Source organism: Neopelma chrysocephalum, unplaced genomic scaffold (genome assembly GCF_003984885.1).
Source record: "Neopelma chrysocephalum unplaced genomic scaffold, ASM398488v2 Primary Assembly neopelma1_143, whole genome shotgun sequence".
In the NCBI taxonomy this organism is placed as follows: domain Eukaryota; kingdom Metazoa; phylum Chordata; class Aves; order Passeriformes; family Pipridae; genus Neopelma; species Neopelma chrysocephalum.
Genome location: NW_020897805.1, coordinates 896,692 through 916,778, shown reverse-complemented (window position 1 = coordinate 916,778; position 20,087 = coordinate 896,692). Strand labels below are relative to the sequence as shown.

Sequence of the window (20,087 nt, the reverse complement as noted above, 5' to 3'; positions counted from 1 at the left end):
AAAGGTTGAGATGAATCACCAGGTCCATTAGGCACTCAGTTGCTCTGTAACCAATGGTCTTTGCCACAGCCTTCCACCTTGAACATAATGTTGTAGGGGAAGGTGTAACCCTAGCTGAAGTTTCAGCAGAGGATGCAGAGAATGTCATTAGCCTCGCTGGAGATCAGCACCTGACTAAGCAAGAGCAACAAGTGCTGGTGGGAAATGCTTTGTGAGACTCTCAAAGTTATGCACTTGACACTCCTGGGAAAAACTGCTCCTTTCACAAGATTTTGCAGCTGCTAGGCAGGCTTAACCTACATCCCTGCTCTCTGCTGCTGTCCTGGTGTAGAGGAGTACTTTGTTTTCCCTGTGCAACATCGGTGCAGTTTCAGCTGTGGTTAGTGCTGGAACTGGGCCAACAGGACCTCCCCATCTGGTGTGTCCCTGTATGGGTGCCCTGGAACACTGTTCCTCACATCGCAATTCCCCTGTGCACCATCATTTCCCTTTTGCTGCCCAGACTAAGGTGTTCTTGTCTCCGTCCTCTCACGGGGGTCCTGGCCCTGGGGGTGTCCGAGTAGGGCCCAGGAGAGGTCACTGGAGAGATGCTCTGACGCCCTTTAGGCGCACTGGCCTGGCCGGGGGCACAAGTGGCAGTTGACAGCCGCTGCCCCTCTGCCTGCTTGAGCTGCCGGGGCGGCAGGTGCGGGTCTCCGTGTCCCCGGCCCCTCGCTCGCCCTGATTCCGTGCCACAACGCCGGGCTCGGCTCGGCTCGGCCCGGGGTGCGGCCCGTGGGCCGGGGCTGCACCGCCCGGCCCCGCCCGCGCACGCCGGCCTCAAAGGGGAAGGCGGGCGGGCGGCGGCTGCATCCCTCCCTCCTTCCCTCCCCTTCCCGCGCCGCCGCGCCTCTCAGTCGGGCCGCGCTCCAGCGGGACTCGCTGCAGGTGGGTGCCGGCACCGCGCGGAGGGTCCGGGGCGGGCGGACCGAGAGGAGCCGGCCCGGCAGGAGCTGCGGCCGCTACTCCTCGCCCCGTCCCGCCGGGGCGGCTTCTCGGCCCCGCAGCTGCGGCGCTGCCCCGCCGCCGCCCTGTCCTGCCCGGCTGCCGTGCGGGGAGGGCCCTTCCATCCCGCGGGCGGCGGGGCCGGCGGGGTGCGGGCGGGGGGCTCCGTGTGAGCGGAGGGTGGTGGGTGCCAGCCTTGCTCCGGGTGAGCGCTGCGGAGCTGGGCTGTCCTTCCCGGGCTGATGGCAGAAGCACCCGAGCACTGCCCGGGGACGAGGACAGGGAAGCGGTCCGAATTCCTGGCTGTCAGCCTGGCCCCGGCTCACCCGGACGCCTGTGCGCAGGCTGGGTCCCTTCAGCGAGGCTACTGACGGGCGCGAGTTAGGCATCTGCTTCAACGCGTAGGGCCAGAGCTTTGGCAGGTTAAAAGCGTTTTTGTGTAACTTGCTTCATCTTCCCGTAGGAGATTACATCTCAAGAATGTCTTCCCTCTCCTGTTCTGCCTCCTCTTCCTATGCATCCCTCTTCAACCTTTGTTTATGGCAGCTCAGCCAGGTCTCATTCCTCTGGCGTGCTCAGAGCCAAGGAGCTCTTAGCTTTGGTTGTGGGCTTTTCTTGTTGGTTTTTTTTTTTGGTGTTTTTTTTCCTTTACATGAGGGCGTCAATTGTTTCATTGAAGATAAGACTCACCCCTAGCTTCTCCTATAACTTTGTCAAATGTGATCAGACTTGTCTGTCAGGACTTTATCAGTCCCCAGTGCTTTCTACACAAGATTTCACAACCTTCTGGGGTGTTTAATAATTTTTCTTTTAACATGGTGCTTCTCTGCAGAAAGAATCTGAAATGAAAGGGCAGTAAATAGGGAGACTTTTCCTCCCCACTTCTCTTTACTGTTTCTCTAAAGTTTGGTCCACTTGTATCTCTCCAGTTTTCTCTGCAATCTGAAGAAGTTCAACTTGACTGTGCAGATATAACTCCTTCTTAAGACCAAAAAGTGCACTGCACTGTCATGTGCCCTCACTTTGAGGTCTATGGCTCACCTGACTATTTGGATATGGCCCCAAGATGTTCTGTCTCTTGCATCCAGGGATTACAAATTTCGTTCTGATGTGCTGCCATGCTACAGACTTCAGACCACTCACAAGGAGCCCAGTCTGGTATCAGCTGCTGGTCTTGCAACTGTGTTGCAAGTGAGAGGAAAAGGTCATCCGGAAGAACTTGCTATTGCAGGGCACCCTGGTGTCAAAAACCATCTCTGTTCCTTTCAGAAGACAAACAGGAAGCCTCTGGATATGGAATGAGGGAAATCTCACTTCCTAGACAGATTTAATGTATGATGAGAGGCTAAGTGGGGAAGCAGATGTGTAGTGTTTGACACCATTGCCCAGCTCAAGTTCTTGAAGATGTGCGTAGTTTCAAGTGCTGCAACAAGCTGAGATACAGAGCTTTATTTCTTTTCTCAGTTCTTATGGACCAGTATTGCCTTTAATACTGTGGTTCCATGGCAGTGATCTATGGAATGCCAGCCTCCTGCTAGCCCACAGATTCCCACCTTGCCTGTTCTCCATATAACTCTAAAGGGATAGGAAGGATGTTGAAAATGGTCCAAGGTCCCCAAAGTTTGGAACTGATTTGGAACATCAATCTTTGTCCAAAACAGATGAGCCAGAGCACTTCTGATGCTGTTTTGTAGCAGCAGTAGCACCAATGTGGTGCAAAGTATGGATTATTCTGATGCTGACTTGATCACTGCTGTGGTTGTTCCCTTTGGTCCTTTGGGGATCTGGACTTTCTTTATTCTCTGTATTTGTAATGGGCTGCCATGAATATGTGGAAAGAAAAATGTTAAAAAGGTAGGGTGTTTTGAACAGACCACCTGTGCACTATTCACTCTGTGTGCAAACAATATTTTAAAAAACTTGGGGTTGTAGCCTGCCAGGGGATGCTTACATTTGAGGGGGAGGTTTTTTTCTTGCTCATTTTTTTCTATACTAAAATATTAATACTAATATTGGTAAACTGTAATACTAATATTAGTATACTATAATGATAATACTAGTGTTTTAGTGTTAGTGTTATTTACCCAGGTGACTCTGATGAAGCAGGAGCCTGTGATAAACCAAAACAAGAACCTAGAAAGTCACCAAGCACTGGGCTGGATATGATTTATGGTTAGACTGTTCTGCTTTAACCTGTGCTTTATTAAGTTTACTTTGCACAGTATTGTATCTTTTAGGTTTTTATTAGAGATTCCCCTGGGCAGCTCATGGTTGTAGCGTAACATCTTCCTGCAGTGACAAAACTGCTCTCGGATCTGCATACCTGCCTGCTTGCATGGAGTCTTGGCTTCCATAAATTAGCCACAACTAGGTTGGCTGCCATCAATTTGATGGTAGCAGATGGTCCTGTTTTTTCTTGATCATACTCAACAGAACAGGCAAAATTTAGTATCTTATTCCAGGAAGAGCTTTGAGCTTCTGAGAGAAGCTGTCTTTTGCTTTTGGTTTTAAATGAATTCCACTGCTTTGTTAACTCCTGAGAAGTTTGCTTTGCAGTGAAAACATTCCTTACTATGGGCAAAAGCTGCATAGAGACTAGGATGCAGGAGGGGAAATAATTCAGCCCCATGGATATGGGCTTCCAGGTCCTAGGCAGGAACAAGGTAATACAAAATACTGTTGAGAGGGAGAGATGTAAACCGCAGAGTCCTTGCACTTGAACCTATTCATTACCCTTTCTTTGTGGAGTTCTCTGCCTAGACTGCTTGCTGTCAGAGGTTTTAGTACTTCAACCTTATAAAAGGCACCTGAATTAAATTAGAGCTGTAGCTGTTCAGTTATTTCACTTTAGTATTGATGAAAAACTACATCAATTAATTTAAGTCGTAATCTGTCAAACATGTTAAACAGGGCAAAATCATGGGGCAAATTTCAGCCCGGTAAGAGGTTTCAGAGGGCTGCGTGCTCTCTGCTCTGTTTCTGCTGCCTCCCATTTCGATGTCTATGCATTGCTATGGCTTTGAAAGCCAACTCCCCGCAGCTGAGTGTGGCCAGGTATGCAGGGCAGGGGGGATGCTGCTGCCGCCCGCAGTGGCAGTCTCACTTCCCCCTGCGGCAGGCTCTGGTTCTGCTCTTATTGAGGTGTCTGCTCTGCCCTGTGTGCTGCAGCGGTGAAACTGAAAGCCTCTGTGGCACGGGCGTTTCTGGCAGTTCCCTTGAAGCCTGACTCTGGCTGCCAGTGTTAACTGTGACGTCAGGGGGATTGCTCTGCATAAGTCAGCCAGTTGGTGTGGCTCCAACAACCGTTTTCACAAAAATAGGGAAGAGTCTGTCTTTACAAGCCTTCTCCTTGCAGTGATAGGGTTATTTTTGCAATATTTATGTGATTTAGCCATTAGCCCAGGACTTCTAGATCACAAACAAGGAGGTGGTTCTGTCTACTCTGCTCTCAGGTCTAGTGTAGGATCTGTCATTTATTTGGATTTTGCACCTCTGTCAAGGCACAAGTTGTGAATTCACCTCTCCAAAGAATCGCATTCCCATGGCCGGATTTTTTGAAGGTTTCTGTTGAAGACCATCTGCCTGCAGCCCGCAGTGGGTGCAGGCAGCTGAGGTCCCATAGCCAGAGAGCTGGGCTGAGCCAATGCCCCGTGCTATGGATGGTGCTGCACTGACCACAGCACCTGCCCTTGCTAGAGGACCCTGCTGCAAAGCTCATGGAGCAGCTTTGTTGTTCAGTGTCAGTAAGGTAAAGCAGGGAGGTGAGCAGGCGGAATTTGAGCCTTCCCTCATCTGGGCCATTAGCCATTGTCTAGGTCTGGGACTTCTTTCCCCTTTGCTATCAACCTGAGATCATAACAGTGACTAGCTGCTGAACAAGGGACAGAGAGCAGAGTACTGCCCTTTGTGCTGGTAGCTATGCCTTCATTATATCCCAGGAGCACTAAAAATCAGGGATGTATCCTGGTGTATCCAGCACAGCACTAGGGCTGGAGCTGTGGGCAGGATACCTCTCTGGGCGTGGACAGAGCAGAGGTTATCTCTGGTAGTATTGAGCTTGGGTAGGAAAAAAGGTCTCTTCCTGCAGCCTTGCATCCTCTTGCCACTTAGGAAGATTTACAGTCTCCCTTGTTGCCTGGCAAGGAGAAGAGGTTCCTGAGCCAGCACCTTCAGGGATTCCTCCTGATGTTGGACAGGATGAAGCTGCAGTTTGCAGGTCTCGCTGTGTCAGCATCTGCCCCTGAGGCTGAGATTGATTTTTGGATTTTTGTAGCCCCCCAGAGGGTTCTGGCTGAGCTGAGGGTCACAGCAATGCCTGGCACATAGGTCCATGGCAGAACATGGTTCTTGCTGAAAATGGGTGACAAATTTTTTCTTTAAATAACTATTCCTTTCACCTGCATTATTTCTTCACCTTTACTTGTTGCCCAATGAGAAAACACCCTATCCCACACATAAAACCTCTTCTACTTTTCTCAGCATACTCATGTGTGTGTATGACCCACGGGGTGCCCCAGGACAAGCCTATACCCGCTCCTGTCCTGAGCTCCCTGCCATCCCTGAGAAGACCAGGAGTACATGGCTGCCATTCTTCCCTCGTTGCCTGGAAGCGGCATGTGCTCTTGATCTGCTGCGCAGTGTCATAGCCAAATGCATTACCTTCCCAGGCATTGAGAAAGATAAATTCCCTCTGGGCCTCTCAAGTAAGCTGAGAACTGGACCAGCTTTGTGGGCTGTAGCTCTGTTGTGACCAACACTTTGTCACAGGCCAACCTGTTCCCGCTGGTAGGGAGGCAGGATGCTGGCCAGATCCTTACTTTCCTTGCAGAGCTTTTGCTCTCTTCTCTCCAGCCCGTCACCTTTGTCTCCATTCTGCTGGAGCTCTTGCTCTGTGGGTCCAACCACCCCCTTGGCATCTGTTAGTGTTTCTCATGTTTCTTACCACTCCTGCAGGCACAGCCACACAGTTGACCCTGGGCAGGAAGGGTGGGAGTCCAAGCACCAGTAAGAGTTGCCTTTGAAACAGGAGAGGGTCCCAATCAGCAGCTGCTGTTTCTTTCTCCCATGTCCCGTCCTCACATGGGACAGGAAAGCAATGGAGGAGGAACAGAGCACTTTTACTCTCCTATGTTTGCACCTTTACTGCTTAGTTTGGTTCGATAGCCAGCCGCTGAGGGTTGTCTGAAGATTGTATTTAGCAAGATCTTGTCTGTGACTTCTTTCCTGCCTCTTAATTGATCAAGCACTCCTGGAGAAGCTTGATCTTGTGCCAGAAAATCTTGTACCAAATCCTACTCTACTATGTCCCTGAAGCCCCCCCAGGGCTTAGTGTGTGGGGCCATCCAAAATCCACTTCTAATTGTTCCCATTGTAACATCTTCCCCTCCCTCCCACTTCCTAGCATGTCTGAACTGGGTCCTCAGAAGGCGACTCTGCTTCTGACCATTCCCAAATAATTATCATGTAATTCTTCTCCCCAAATAATATTAGGTGTGGGTGAGGCGCGTTCGCTTCCAGTGATGTAGCAACATCCCTTACACAACAGAAATGTTGGGTGTTTCACCAAACTGAGGAGGGGATGACAGCTTTAGGAGTGTGACTAAGGGGCGTCAGTGTGCCACGGGTGTTGCGTGTTATCTCTGGGGTTGCTTTCTGGGTTTGCCTCTTTCCAGTGGATGGGTATCGTGGTGCCTGCTTTCTCTTCCCAGCCCTTTCCCTGGAGCCTCCCATGACCGATCCACAGTGGAGCAGCTCTTTGTCCAGACCCCTGCTGTGCTCTCAGGGATTGTGGTTCCTCTGACCAGGTCCTGCTGTGACCTGGATTTGCTCCTGCCCTGTCTATGCTGAGCAGGATGCCTTGCCAGCCATGTGAGGGCCAAAGCCAGAGCATTCCTCTCGGCATTCCCATCAAGCTCTGCAGATCCTTCTGAGAGTTTGCACAGACATCAAGGGCTGAGGGAACCAGCTGTTCTGGCTGGACAGAAATAGAAATGAAATCCAGCTGAGCTGGTTCTGTAGCGGTAACCAGGGACTAAGCAGCAAGTGTCCCTGCTGGTGCTGTGACCCAGCAGAGCTCCTCCAGCCACTCTAACTCTCTGCAAGCCAGTCTGCTAATTTTTGAGTCTTAGGAGCACAGAGAAGAGGTTTTCTGGAAAACTCTCTTCATACACCCTGATATCTAACTTTGGTTGTTGGTTGGGGTTTTTTTGGTGGTTTTTTTTTTTTTCAGGGGAAGGCAGGGTGGATGGGGATGGATGTTCCCCAGTGAAGAACTTCAGACTGCTCTCCTTTCCCGGATCATGAGCTGCTGGCTTGCAGCTGTAATCACACCTGTTAGTTGCCCAAGTGCAGGACAGAGCATTTCATCCTACATAATGGCATGTTTCTCTCCCTGCAGTGATGAAGATAATGAAGGTGCTACTGTGCCCCACTGCTCTTTTTCTAGTGACTGCATTCACTCTGGAGCCATCTCACTGTGCCAAGGTGCTGATCATGCCCACCATAGTCTTTGACAGCCACTTGCGAGTCTTCATGCGAGTGGCAGAGGCACTGACTGATCGGGGCCATGACCCCGTGCTACTCCTTCATGAAGGTCGGGACATGGAAACCTATCTGCCAGCCTTCCGTGTGCAGAGGTACTGGGGCATCTTCAGCACAGAGAGCGCAGATGACTGGGTGCAGGAGAAGATAAAGCGTGTCTTTCAAGGGAAGATGACTTCTCTGGAGATGTTTTCCTTTCTGGAGAAGTACCTGGAAAACTGTGACCTAGTACTGGGAAACTCTACCCTTCTGCAGAAACTCCAGTGTGAGCGCTTTGACCTGCTCTTGGTGGACCCCAATGAGATGTGTGGATTTATCCTGGCTCACATCCTACATGTCAAATATGCTGTGATTTCCACAGGTTTCTGGTTCCCGGCAGAGATTGGGGCCACTTCCCCCATTGCCTATGTCCCTGAATTCAATTCCCTGATGACAGACAGGATGGGCTTCTTTGGTAGGACTTGGAATCTTCTAGTCTACATGATCACTCGTGTGGCTACAAAGCTGGTCATCCTGCCCAAGTTTGAACGTCTCATGGAGAAGCATAGGGTGGAGCCCAAGACATCCATGTTGGACCTTGTTCATGGAACTAGTCTTTTCTTCCTGTGTAATGATGTGGTGTTAGACTTTCCCCGTCCAACACTCCCCCATGTCATTTTCACAGGGGGCATCCTCGCTGAGCCTGCAAAGCCCCTTCCAGTGGTAAGTGCAGGAAAGTTTTGAGCTATGATTGCACATAAACTGAGGGAGTTATTCAGTGCAGATCTTCTTTTGAAGAACCTTGTAAAAGTGCTAATGTCCCAGGAGTCTGGAAAGCTGCTGTGTTTTGGTGCTTGTGGGTGCATCAGGGAGACAGAGAACACTGAAGGCTGTCTGGCTGCAGAGAGGATGTAGAATTAAGTTGTCCACTCTGAAGTGGGATTTGGCTTCACCATCCAAGTAAAATGGTGTGTGGAATTCCTAAGATGGAAGTGTTGCTCCTGGGATTTGATTATGAGTAGTTTGTTTGCTCCTATGCTGAAGCAGAAATGGGAAGAACAATTAATCTTCCTTGCTTCATCACTGAAATACGTTAATCCAGAATTTCCTCCTTCACCCTATTTCTCTCAGGGCATGTCTGCCCTTGAGCTTGTGGTCATAAGACCGCACAGGGGAGAGCGGTCCTTGTTCCTTCATCAAATTCCATGCAGAATCCCAAAGTGTACTAAACTGAGGGGCATCATCCCCTTTTTCTAAAGGTTCAGCCCTAAGAGAAAACTCCTCAGGCATCCCAGAGGTTTTCTCTGGCCTATACCTCACTAGTCTGAATAATAAATTCAGAGGGATGAGCTCTGAAAGCCTCCACCTGAAGACAGTATTGGAACAGAGCAGGACCTGTCTGCCATTCCTCTTTTTGCCTTACCACTTTTACAAACACTGGGGGGAAATAAACCTGGATAATAAAACTTGAGCAGTGAAGCTGTCCTGGTTTCCTGACTAAGGGCCTGAAATAATGATAAAGTTCCAACTTTCAAATTATTAAAGGCCTGTTAGGATCTCTGATGGCAGCTTTAATTGATGCCAATATTTTTCAGTTAAAAAGGAAAAATAAGATCAGGTGCCTTAGAAAAGAAGTTCTCCAGATGTGTGTGCACATCAGCCTTTCCCATGTGGCATGGCATGCAGGTAATGAAAGGCACATAGGGTGCTCCCAAAGCTGTGTCAGAGAGCTCTGTGTCACAGCTCTTGCAAAACATTGGCTTGGTCCAATCTGCCTGCGTACATACCTGCCTTATAAAGAAGGGAGTAGTTTGCTAGGGCATTACTCATGTGCTTCACAGCTTCCAGGGCAGATCCTAGGGCGCCTAAGGAAAGAATTATGGAGATAAGTCCGGAGCCCCGCAGAAGTGGTGGCTGTCATGCTAGCAGGTAGGCATGTCCGTGTCCAGGTTACAGGAACCAGCAGAAGAGAGGGCCTCTGTAGGTCTAGGTGTAGCTTCAAAAATGTCTCATCTGAATTGGAGCATTATGCAATTAAAGTATTTATTTCCTCCTATTTGAAACACTATGATTTTTGAGTTCTTCTAACTAGGATATGGTGAAATACAGGTAATATATTTGAGAGATAGTGAGAATGTTTGGTGGTCAACCATGTTTCCCTAGCAACTTTAATGCTGTTTCTGAAAGTCAAATGATAAGGTCCAATTATAATGGATAACATAATCATCTGGTTTGTGAGTCATTGTACTTTTATTTAGAAAAATAAAATTAGCACTTTCTCTTCTGTAGCAGTTTCAGTGGTTGTACTTCTCAAAGCATGTCAAACTCAAGAGAATGGAGAAACCAAAAATCTCTCAGTTGTAAACTTTTTGATTCTTGGATTGTTTTAGGGCATTTTAAGCAAAGATAGGCTCGAGTCCCTGAAGCATACAACAAAGGAAAAATATTGCCAGAGAGTAACACTAAAATGTGCTTTGTAACTCTTCTGTACTATGATCCCCTAACCTATAGACTGCTATTAACATTCTGAATTAATCATTTTATTTTTCTCTTTTAATAACAAAGATTTTTTTTTTTTTGCCATTCATGTTCTCCTACATGCTTATTTCAAGGAAGTATTCATATTCAAAGACAGATTTTATTAAACCTCCCTAAAATGCTGCTGACTGGGATACATGGGAAACCTGAGGCAGGACAGAATCCATAATGAGAAATAGACTCAGCCCAGCCTGACATAAAAGGGAATAGTCTGTGTTTGCTCCACAGCAGATGTGGTAGCTGATTTCTTCTCCCTGCTGCCTTTTGGCCTTAGTTGAAAAAAGTACAGACTCTGTTCTAGATATACATCTGTGTATGTAGCATCACAGGTAGCCTCTAAATGAAGGACATAACTGTGGTTTTTCCTGGATCTGTAGCTACCTCTCTGCCTAGTGATCAAAAACTAAATCTGCTGCTTGCAAGTAGCTGTCAAGGATGGGTAGAAGTCTCCAGGCAAGATAGCAAAGCCACCTGCCACCTCCAGGAGCCTTTGACATTGGAGAGTTTGTAGGGAATCTCCAGCAAGATATTGTTCCTGACTGTGTGATGTTCTGTCTGTTATATTGGTCTCCTGTCTTAGTGGTGATGGGAAAATAGCCTCCCTCTTTTTACTCCCATTTCCTTGTCTGCTCAGATTTTTCTATGTGCCCTGTGTTTTCAGAACTTTTCTTGTCAAAGGGTGATTGTGCTGCCTCCCATGCAGGGGGTAATGCTATGAAATGCAAGTTTTAGATACCTCCCTGCAAGCTCCAAAGATCAGCAGGTGCTCAAGTAAATTCTGCCTGGCTGGGTGCAGAAATCAAAGTGAGTTTAGTTTGTTGCCTGGTGAAAATCATGTAGCTTTGTGCTTCAGGTGGATTTGGCTTCATCTTCTCCGTAGACAGCTTTCTACTGACAGAAGCAAGAGTGGGAAGGGCCTTTCTCCATCAAGACTTCAAGGCAGCTGTGTGTGTTTTGCCCACAGGGTCTGCGTCTCTGGGTGGAAGCAGCAGAGGCAGGTGTAGTTGTTGTCTCCTTTGGCATTGGGATCCGAGCTCTTCCAAGTGATTTGGTGGAGAAGATGGCTGGCGCGTTCGCTCGCCTCCCACAAAGGGTGGTGTGGAGGTGAGGAGGGAATGGGATTCCTTTTAACTTGAGTTGGATGAAAACCAATGTTGAGCGGTGATTCATTTCAAAACATAGAATTTGCTTTCTATCTCTTGATCTGATTGAATTTATTATTGTTCTCTGTGTGTTTCTCTTCCCTTTGTTTTCCCCTCCTCTGTCTCCTCCCACAGATACTTTGGTCAGAAGCCAAGAAATCTGGGTGAGAATACGCTGATGATGGGCTGGCTGCCCCAGAATGACCTGCTAGGTAAGGCTGGGTTCTGTGTATGTGTGTGCTGCTAGCAACATCCCTGGAGTTTAGCCCAAACCACAGCAGAGGCATACAAGGACAACAGCACCTCTGTGGGTCTAAGTCTGTTGTTTCTTGTGAGTCTGATCTGTACAAAACATGGTCCTCACCTAACACCTGCTTGAAGCTGCTTGGCTCCTATCTCCCTTCTCCTCCAGGCGCTACTCAGCAAGTTTTGGGCTGCCAAAAGCCAGGTGTGTTCCCAAAGGGTAGCATCCTCTCTGCTCAGCATGCTTGACTTTCCCTAAACATACATCAACACTGTGTGTAGCCCCTGGTAGCCCTCTTTCAACATGGAAGGCACTGACCTGCTGCTGTTTCTTTACCTGCAGGCCACCCCAACGTGAAAGCCTTCGTCAGCCACTGTGGGATGAATGGTGTATTTGAGGCAATTTATCACGGTGTGCCAGTGGTGGGATTTCCTTTCTATGGGGACCAGTTCGACATCATGACCAGAGTGCAGGCGAAGGGCATGGGTATCCTCATGGACTGGAGCAGAGTAAAAGAAGAGGAACTTTACCAGGCTGTCATCACAGTCATCTCTGACCCCAGGTGAAGCATCTGGACACATCAACCTCTTCCTTGGTGCAGACTGCGTGTAGACACCAGTTGTGCTCTTGTGTTGACCCCTACACAGCCTGTGCTGGCTTCTGGACGAAGCACAGTTGCAGGCATTGCTCAGCTGGCCAGATGTGTTAGTGCCTCAAAATGCTTAGATGCAGTTCAGGAGGAGATACTCCAGCATTTGCTGTTAGAGTGTGATCTAGTCCTGTTTGATTCTGACTGTAATGTTCTTAGAAAGCTTTCTGAGATGCTGGGGCACAGACCTCTTCTTCTCTTGATGCCAGCCTGTGATCAGGGAAAGTGAGATCACAACCTCACCTTGGGATATCCCTGGTCTTGTCCAAACAGCTTTCTGTAGAAACACAGAGGGGACTGCAGGTAATGCTCCGTCTGTTCATTCTGACAGCCAGATACTCTGCCTTTTCCTGGAACTGCTGCAGCAGAGTGGCACAGGGCTCCCATTTTGTAACGGGATGTACAACTGCCAGTGCTTGAAATGCTGCCTGAGAGCTTGATTTCTTTTTTTAATATTTTATATTTCTTACCTATTAGGAGGTGTTGCAACTTGGTACCTTGAAGGATTTGGCCAGTCATCAAGTGTGTAACTTTTACTTGATGCTGGGTGAGGGTTTGGGTGCAAATTCCCCTCAGAAAGTACAGTACACATGAACTCACTGAACAGGTACTTGCAAGTTGAACTCTGTGTTATTAACAAAACACAAATTAAAATACACTCTGGCTTATGCTTCCATGGCTAGCAATTGCCATCGGAGTGGCTTTCAGAAGAAGAATGGAAGAAATTTTCCCTTCTCTGAAGGTATTATTTGGGACTTGAAAGCATCACTAGACATCTCAGACCACTTCTCTGAAATTAAGCTCCTGTCAAAAGGTTAACTTCTTGTCTTCTTCCCTTGCAGCTACAGAAAAGCAGCCCAGCTCATCTCGGCTCTGCACCTGGACAGACCGATGCATGCTCTCAATAGGACGGTGTATTGGCTGGAGTACATCCTTCGTCACAATGGGGCACCCTATCTTCGCCCTGCTGTCTATGACCTCTCCTTATATGAGTACTTCTGCCTGGACATCTTGGCTCTCCTCTTGTTGTGTCTGGCTGGTACTGTATTTGTTCTCTACAAATCTGTGGTGTGGTGCAGAAGGAAGGGGGCCAGTCCTGTGTATCAGAATGGCAATTGCATGAAAGGCCACTACACAGAAGAGAAAAAACTGCAGTAGTGGCTCAGTGTGTTCCAGGGCGAATCCTGTCACTGTGAAACGAACTGCTGCTGTGCCAAGAAATGTATGGCACGCAGGCACAGAGAGAGGTGAAAGATCCGTGGGTCTGGATGAGAAGAGAGTGGGGAGGGAGGAGTTTTGCAAAGGCCTGTGTGCACACCTCTGTATACAGCACCTGTGGGCGGGGGGGAGAATTCAGGCGTGGGTGGGAGCACTTGGCCAAGATGCTGGGAATGGGACATGGGTAGACTTCCAGGGAGGAGTGCAAGTTGTTCCCTTTGTACTGCACGTTGGTTTAAATGCTGGTGTTGCTCTTTTGGCTTTTTGGATCATGGAGGCCCTGGATGTAGGAACAGCATTTCGTGAGGGGCAGACACCATTTCTCTGCCTTGTTACTAAGAGCCCCAGGAGTCAGGATACCTTTATGTGCAGGTGAGGACCTGAAGTAGAGCTGTGGACCAGTAAGGGCCCTGAAAGTAACATCTACAAGAGAGCAAAATTGGTCCGTTTTAAATTCTGTGGGTAAATATCTTCCTGCTTCAATTGACCCTCTGCAATCCTGTTTGTTTGAGCTAAATTATTATTTTTTAAAATAAAGTTATATTCTTTCTCCTGTGTGGCAGTTCTCTGGTCTTGGTTTAATGTAAACCTGTGATACGTGTAATAGGAAGTTGTTCAAGCTGGATTAAAGTGCTTTTTCCTTCTCATTACTGCTGCTATCATCTCTGCATACTTCCATCAGCAATTTTTTGGCCTTTCCACAGGCTTTCATGCAGTGCCTTCCCTCCTCTGCCAGTGTGTGGCACACACCCATGCCCATGGCATCTCTAAACCTGTGATGAGAGAAGAATCTGGAACAGATGCAAGTGCCAGGACCACAGGAAGAGCAGCCAATAGCTCGGAGAGCTGGTCATAGGCATATGGGCCATACCTCATGTATATAGAAGTAGAAAACTCTGGTCTTTCTGAAGAAAAGGGAAAAGCTTGCTTATTTTGATCTGAACAGGCATACTGTTGCCCCACTTGGGGATATGGTATAGAGCGATACCTAATGTGTTTTTACTCACTCTGGACTCTAAGGCAAATCCACACTTGGGTGCAATTGCACAACCCACCCACAGCATTGGCTGATGGTCCCACTGGCAGTGCCCCATGCTGAGGATCAAGGGCTCTGCTCCATGCTCCCAGCTGGGACCGTTGCAGTGCTGGCACAAGTTGGAGAGTAACCTCACTGCCTCAGCTGTCTCAGTGGTGTTTCCAGGCTCTGCTTTTGCTTGCTATTGCATGTGTTTCTCTTTCTGGATAAAAAGTGTGTTACCACACGCAACCCAGTGAAACAGCAGTTTGGCTGGGCTCCTGGGATATTCTAGGCTGAGTTACTGCCTACCTGTGACTCAGGGGCCCCTAGGAGGCCAGGCAGCACTGTCTTCCCTCCCCAGCCCTCAGCATGCAGAGTGCTGTGGTGAGGGTGACTTTGGACAAGGATCTCATTTGCCATCAAAGACAGATGAGAAGAGCCCATAGCCCTAACTTACGACTATCTGGGACCTGTAACTATCTCATGGCAGAAGTTGCCCTTCCTGGAGCTTCTTACTGCCCCCTGGGATGCCCAAGCCTGACAATAGTCAGTGATAGGCACAGCAACCCCTAAGTCTTGCTCTGTAGTAGCCCTTTGTGGCTTCATGCCCTCTGAGCTGAGGATGTGGAGTCTAACTGTCCCTACTGAGAGACAGAGGGAGATCAGAGCAAGGTGAGCTGCTAAGAGATATTAGGGGAAAAATGGGTGTTGTAGGTAAGTGGTAGAAACATTGTTTGCCTGACACCTTTCTATCTGCAAGTGGAAATTTAAAGGCTGATGGAATTTGGGGTTTATTTTTGGATAAAAAGAGATATTACCACAAGTTTTCAGCATTTCCTGCCTGTTGCCTGTTGCACTATGGTGACCTTGTTGTCATCTCCTAGCAGATGAGTGTGGACAAGGGGGCGGAGGTGGAGCATTTTGTCATCTCTGAGGTGGAAGAAGGAGATCATTACTGCCTACGTGAGAGTTTGGATGTTCAGATTAGGCTGAATATAGCAAGAGAGTTGGCAAGCTTGTGGCTTGGTGACTGTGCTGGATTGTTTTGAACTTTAAGAAAAATAGCAAGAGGACAAAGGCACAGTATTTGCAAAGTGGTGCACCAACAGAAGCACTGTGGCCTGATGGGGATAGAGACCTTCATGCTGCTTTGCTTGCAAACAAAAGAGCAGACAGAGATGTTTGAGACCCAAGGAGCCTGTGTGGGCTTACAAAAATGTGAGACTATTTTCCTGTGCTGCCTCCTCGCTACTCACAATTCCAAAAGGAAGTTTAAGCCAGCACCACGTGCAGCACTGGCATGTCATCTTCTATCAGATATACCCTTAACTCCTTGAACTTCTCATGACTATCATTTCCACAGGTATTGCAGAGTTAGGAGGCATGCCTAGCCAGGCAGTCAAAATACATGTAGTATATTAAAAACTTATTCAACAATTTGGTGAGAACTACTTCTAATGGAGTAAAGCACCAACCTGCCCAAGGACCCTGTGAGTAAGAAGAGGACATTCAAAAAACACTCCTGAAGTGCAGAGTCTTCCCCATGAAAAGCTGTGTACAGGCTTGGAAACTGTCAGGAGCCATTCTTCAAATTATGAAGTGGTTTCATGGAAGTATTGAATATACTCATTAGAGATGAGGGCTTCTCTAGCTTTTCCAGCTTTATTCCTGTCCTCTGTAAATCTTCTCCTATTAAACACATAGCTTTGTCTCTTTACTTTTCTCCTTGTTATTCCTTCAGTATTGAACACAGAAGGAAAGTATAACAAGGCATTAAGCTAGTTATTAAGTTAAATTAGGAATAATGAGTAGCCTGTCACACACATAAAAAGCCTTGGTGGGGGAAGGGATGTAGGTGAGCTTTATCCCTCTGGCAGCTCTGCCTTCATCTTGGTGCCCGATCTCTGGGCACAGTGCCTCTCAGTTACTGAGTGCTCTCCCCTGTCACAGGTACTGAGGCGGGCAAGTAGGGCTGTGGCGCAACTTAGGAAATTAAAACTGTGGTTTACGAGGCAGCAAGCAGGGAGCAAACCTTATTTTTTTTATTTCTTTCCCCGCAAAGGAAAAGTAGAACATGAGTCAATACTTTTCAGAAGGCTGAAGAAGCCTCACACAGGAGCTGCAACCCCAGCTGAGTCCCGCACAGTGCAAAACTGCCTTCTGCCCCCCGTCTTGCTCTCGGCAAGGCACGGAGAGCCTGAGCAGGATGCAGCAGTGCCAGCAATCTCGGTGCTGTGCGCAGATCTCGCTGCGAGGGCCCCGAGCGGTTCTGCGGTCGGGAGGTGTTGAGGGCACGCATGAGCCAGCTTTTCAGGTTCACCCGGCCCCACAGCGCCTCATAAACCTGCTCTGTGCGTGAGGAACGGCAGGCCCTGAGATCGGGAGCCGTTCCGGCGCTAGAAACACCGCGGGTTTGCAAATGAGTGTGTTTTCCAGGTAGTGGCTGTCCAGCTCTGCCCAAACCCTGGGCTGGGGGCAGCTCCTCTGCTGGGAGCAGCCCCTTGCCGGGGATAGGGAAGGGATGAAGCCACATGGTCGCACGGCTGCTGTTATGACCCCCCTCCTTAGCCCAGCGCCAGTGGCTGCACCATTGCTGGAACACACAGTGGAGCCTGGCACTGCCTCAGAGGCTGCTCCCCTGAGGACTTTGCAACTAGCTCATAAACCACTGCTGCTCATCCCCGCTGCTTGGCTTTGGGAGGGTCCCCGCATACCCCTCCCCGCTCCGCGGGAGTGCCTGGCCGTGGGCTGCAGGAGGGCCACGTCAATTCCGCGGCTGGTTTTTCCAGCCTGGTAAGGTGGCAGCACCAAACTGTGTCAACAAAATTTGGCTAATAAAGAGGAGCCGTCTCCCTCTGCAGGCAAATGTGAGATCACTCCATCTGGGAGAGGAAAGCCTAGAGGAGACGATGATTTTGACTCACCCCACCGTTCAATGACAATGAGGAAAGCGCACCTCTGTGCCAGGAAATCCCTTCCCTTTGGCTGATGTAGGGGGCTGTGCATGGCTCAGCCCCAGCCACTCGCCCCCGACAGGCAGGCTCTGCCCATGGACATCTCCCTCATGGCCCCCATGCACCTCTCTGACACTCTGGAGATCATGGGCAATACTTTCCTTTGATGCTTCCACATTACAAATATTTCCCACAGAGGAAGGCAAGGAGCCCAAACTCTGTGAGTGCCTGGTCTCCAGCAGTGGCCATTTGCCACTGAGACCACTGTTAGAACGGGTCCCCTCGACACCCCCAGGACCTCCTTGGACCTGTGTCACAGCAGATGGAGCTGTACAGCAGAGAATATCACCAATAACTACTCCTGTTCCCAGGAGCAGGGAATTATCAGACGGGTGCCAAGGTTCCAACCCTGATTTATTTCAGGAGGGAGGTTTCCTTGGAGGGATGAGCTGTATTTCAGCCCTGGGGATTACCTGACTCACCAGACATGTTTCAGAGGCTGGAGTCTTCTGGGTCACTGGAGTTACAAGTCATCTTTAGTGATGCTGCCTTCATGCTCCTGTGGTGTCAGCCTAAGGGGCAACACATAGGAAAGGATATTCCAAAATATAGCACTGCTCTCCCCAGCATCAGTATGCACATCACTATTCCTCATTCCTGGCAGAGAAAAGCCAGCTGCTAAGCTTGGCACAAGCTCTCAGAAATGTGCATAAGGAACACTGTGACACAAGCCACCAGTGGTACCCAACAGGAGCACTCTCACTGTCCCACCTAGGCAGTGGTGTTGGGCAGGGAGGGGAGATGCAAAGCAGCACCAGGCACGGTGGTGTTGGGGTCTCCTCTGTGGGTGGCTTATGGCAGAAGTCTGATTGGTCACCCTGCAGCAGCAACTCCTCAGGTGGTCTCTGCCCTCTCCTGGTAATGGAAGTGAAAGAAATTTCACCTGCAAATAGGGCAAAACTTTGGACAGTGATATGATGAATTTTTGGCAGGCTTTAGTGGATGCAATGATACTTTGGGGCTTGTAAATCAGATTTGATCCCTTTCAGAGAGAAGGGTCGACCATAAATTATAGGTCACAATGTGCATCATCCTAGGGGTGCAGGGTGGTATGTAAACGGGCAACTCCTTGTCAGGATGTGGGAAGGACCAGCTGCTCTGCAAGGCTCAGAGAGCCCAATGTGATGGCAAGGTCAGTGGGGCAGCACTTCCCTGTCAGAGCCAGCCAAACTGCAGGATGGGGAAGCTTGTGAAAGGCCCTGGCACTTATAGAAACCTCTGCTCACCTGGAGATAAAAGGAAGCGAGTCCTGAAGGCAGTGCATGAAAAGCAGATGTCCTCCCAAGTACTTAGGCAAGGCATGATCTCAAAAAACAGAAAGGCCCACGGTCCTTCTCAAGCCGTGCTTTAGGAAGGGCTCCCCAAAGCCTTGCAAACACTGAGGAAACATTACATACCAGTGAGAAGCTGAGCACCATGCCTTTCAGGACAGCTGAGGGCAGCCAATCACTCCAAATAGCTGACGGATCTGTTGGGGTTCAGAAAGCTCCTCCTTCCTCCCTCAGCTTCTTTCTTCCCCCTTTCTCAGGGACTGCTGCTAAGATGTTTCTCCCTTTCCAGCTGAACCTGTTTACTCCCAGCAGGACAGCTCTACCTGCTGCTATAAAAGACTCTGGATGGGATGCAGCTGTGGCCAGTTACTTTTCAGCTTCTTACACATACCCTCTGTGTTGTCTGTAGCAAGAATGGGTGTGTAGCAATCTTCTTAAGGAAAACTTTTGAGTTATTGCTCAATAAATTTCTGCTAGTGCTATGGTACTGATGCTGTTGACTAACATAATTCCTGACTCCTTTGAATTCAGTTTTAAGTGTTTCTGTAAGGTAAGCTCTTCCAAGATCAAACCATGTACTGATGCAAAACTCAGCTATTTTAGTAAAGAGCTGTGCAGAGTTGAGTTTTCTTCTGTTATTGGCAATCCTGGAAAAACAGGGGGACCCTGCTTGATTGTGAAGTGATAAGTGCGCTCATAGTTACACATAGAACCATTTATCAGTTCAAATGAAGTTGTTTTTATGAAATCCAAGATAACAAAGAAGGTTTGAGGAGTTATTGAAAACAGAATGGTAGTGTTCACAAGAATAGTGGCAGCCCCACATATCTAATGTCTGCTCTTAGAAAAGTATGTTAATAAAAAGAAGCATAATATCCAAAGCATTCTTGAAAGCAACACAGATTAACCTGTGTATCTTGCTGGGAAAAAAAAAGAAGAACATTAAATGTTCTACAAGTGGCAAACTCAGTGTTATAATGCTGACAGATTTCAACAGAGGCTTTGGCTGGAGTTGAACTTCAGTGCCCTTCCTGCAAAGCTTTGGGTAAGGTGATCTATCAGTTGAGACAGTGGTAATGCTGCATTTTGGGCTCTAGGCAGAGAAGTAATAATGGCTGTGCCCTGAATCTACCAATGATCTCCATGGGCTGCTATTAAGGCCAGTCTTTTTAAAAGCTAAACTAACTGGGAAGGAGAGTTGAATGATTAATTTTCATTAAAACTGAACTGGGGAGAAGCTGAGGCCTTTGCAAGAACAGGAGACTGGTAAAAGATGAGTTTAAAAATTAATTGCTTTGCTCTCTCATGCACTTGCCCCCTGGACCAACAGAGTGAGAGATGATACTAAAGACATGTTTTGGCAGGAGACAAATGAACTAAGATGTGAGTAAATACATATAGTTAAAAATAGTGGAATTAGGATCAGGCCTAGAGGCACCTTGGAGGAAGTCTGGAATAATTAATTGTAAGCACATGGCTGGGGTGGGAAG

The 20,087-nt window shown here is 48.4% G+C and overlaps 1 protein-coding gene across 1 annotated transcript; it reads left to right on the top strand.

Moving 5' to 3' along the window:
• The first annotated feature begins 836 nt into the window (after positions 1 to 836).
• Positions 837 to 13,379, top strand: LOC113975753 (2-hydroxyacylsphingosine 1-beta-galactosyltransferase-like). Its single transcript, XM_027700147.1, has 6 exons — positions 837 to 927; positions 7,382 to 8,226; positions 11,006 to 11,145; positions 11,319 to 11,395; positions 11,770 to 11,989; positions 12,919 to 13,379. Exons 2-6 carry the CDS (start codon positions 7,384 to 7,386, stop codon positions 13,232 to 13,234), a joined length of 1,596 nt encoding a protein of 531 aa, XP_027555948.1. The 5' UTR covers positions 837 to 927; positions 7,382 to 7,383; the 3' UTR covers positions 13,235 to 13,379.
• The last annotated feature ends 6,708 nt before the right edge of the window (positions 13,380 to 20,087 follow it).

What these genes read in the sequence shown, in the direction of transcription:
- LOC113975753 (XM_027700147.1), top strand. Translation starts at nt 7,384, where the DNA reads ATGAAGATAATGAAGGTGCTACTGTGCCCCACTGCTCTTTTTCTAGTG. An exon ending in CTGCAAAGCCCCTTCCAGTG is followed by an intron (nt 8,227 to 11,005) that starts GTAAGTGCAGGA and finishes TTTTGCCCACAG; the next exon opens with GGTCTGCGTCTCTGGGTGGA. An exon ending in GCCCCAGAATGACCTGCTAG is followed by an intron (nt 11,396 to 11,769) that starts GTAAGGCTGGGT and finishes CTTTACCTGCAG; the next exon opens with GCCACCCCAACGTGAAAGCC.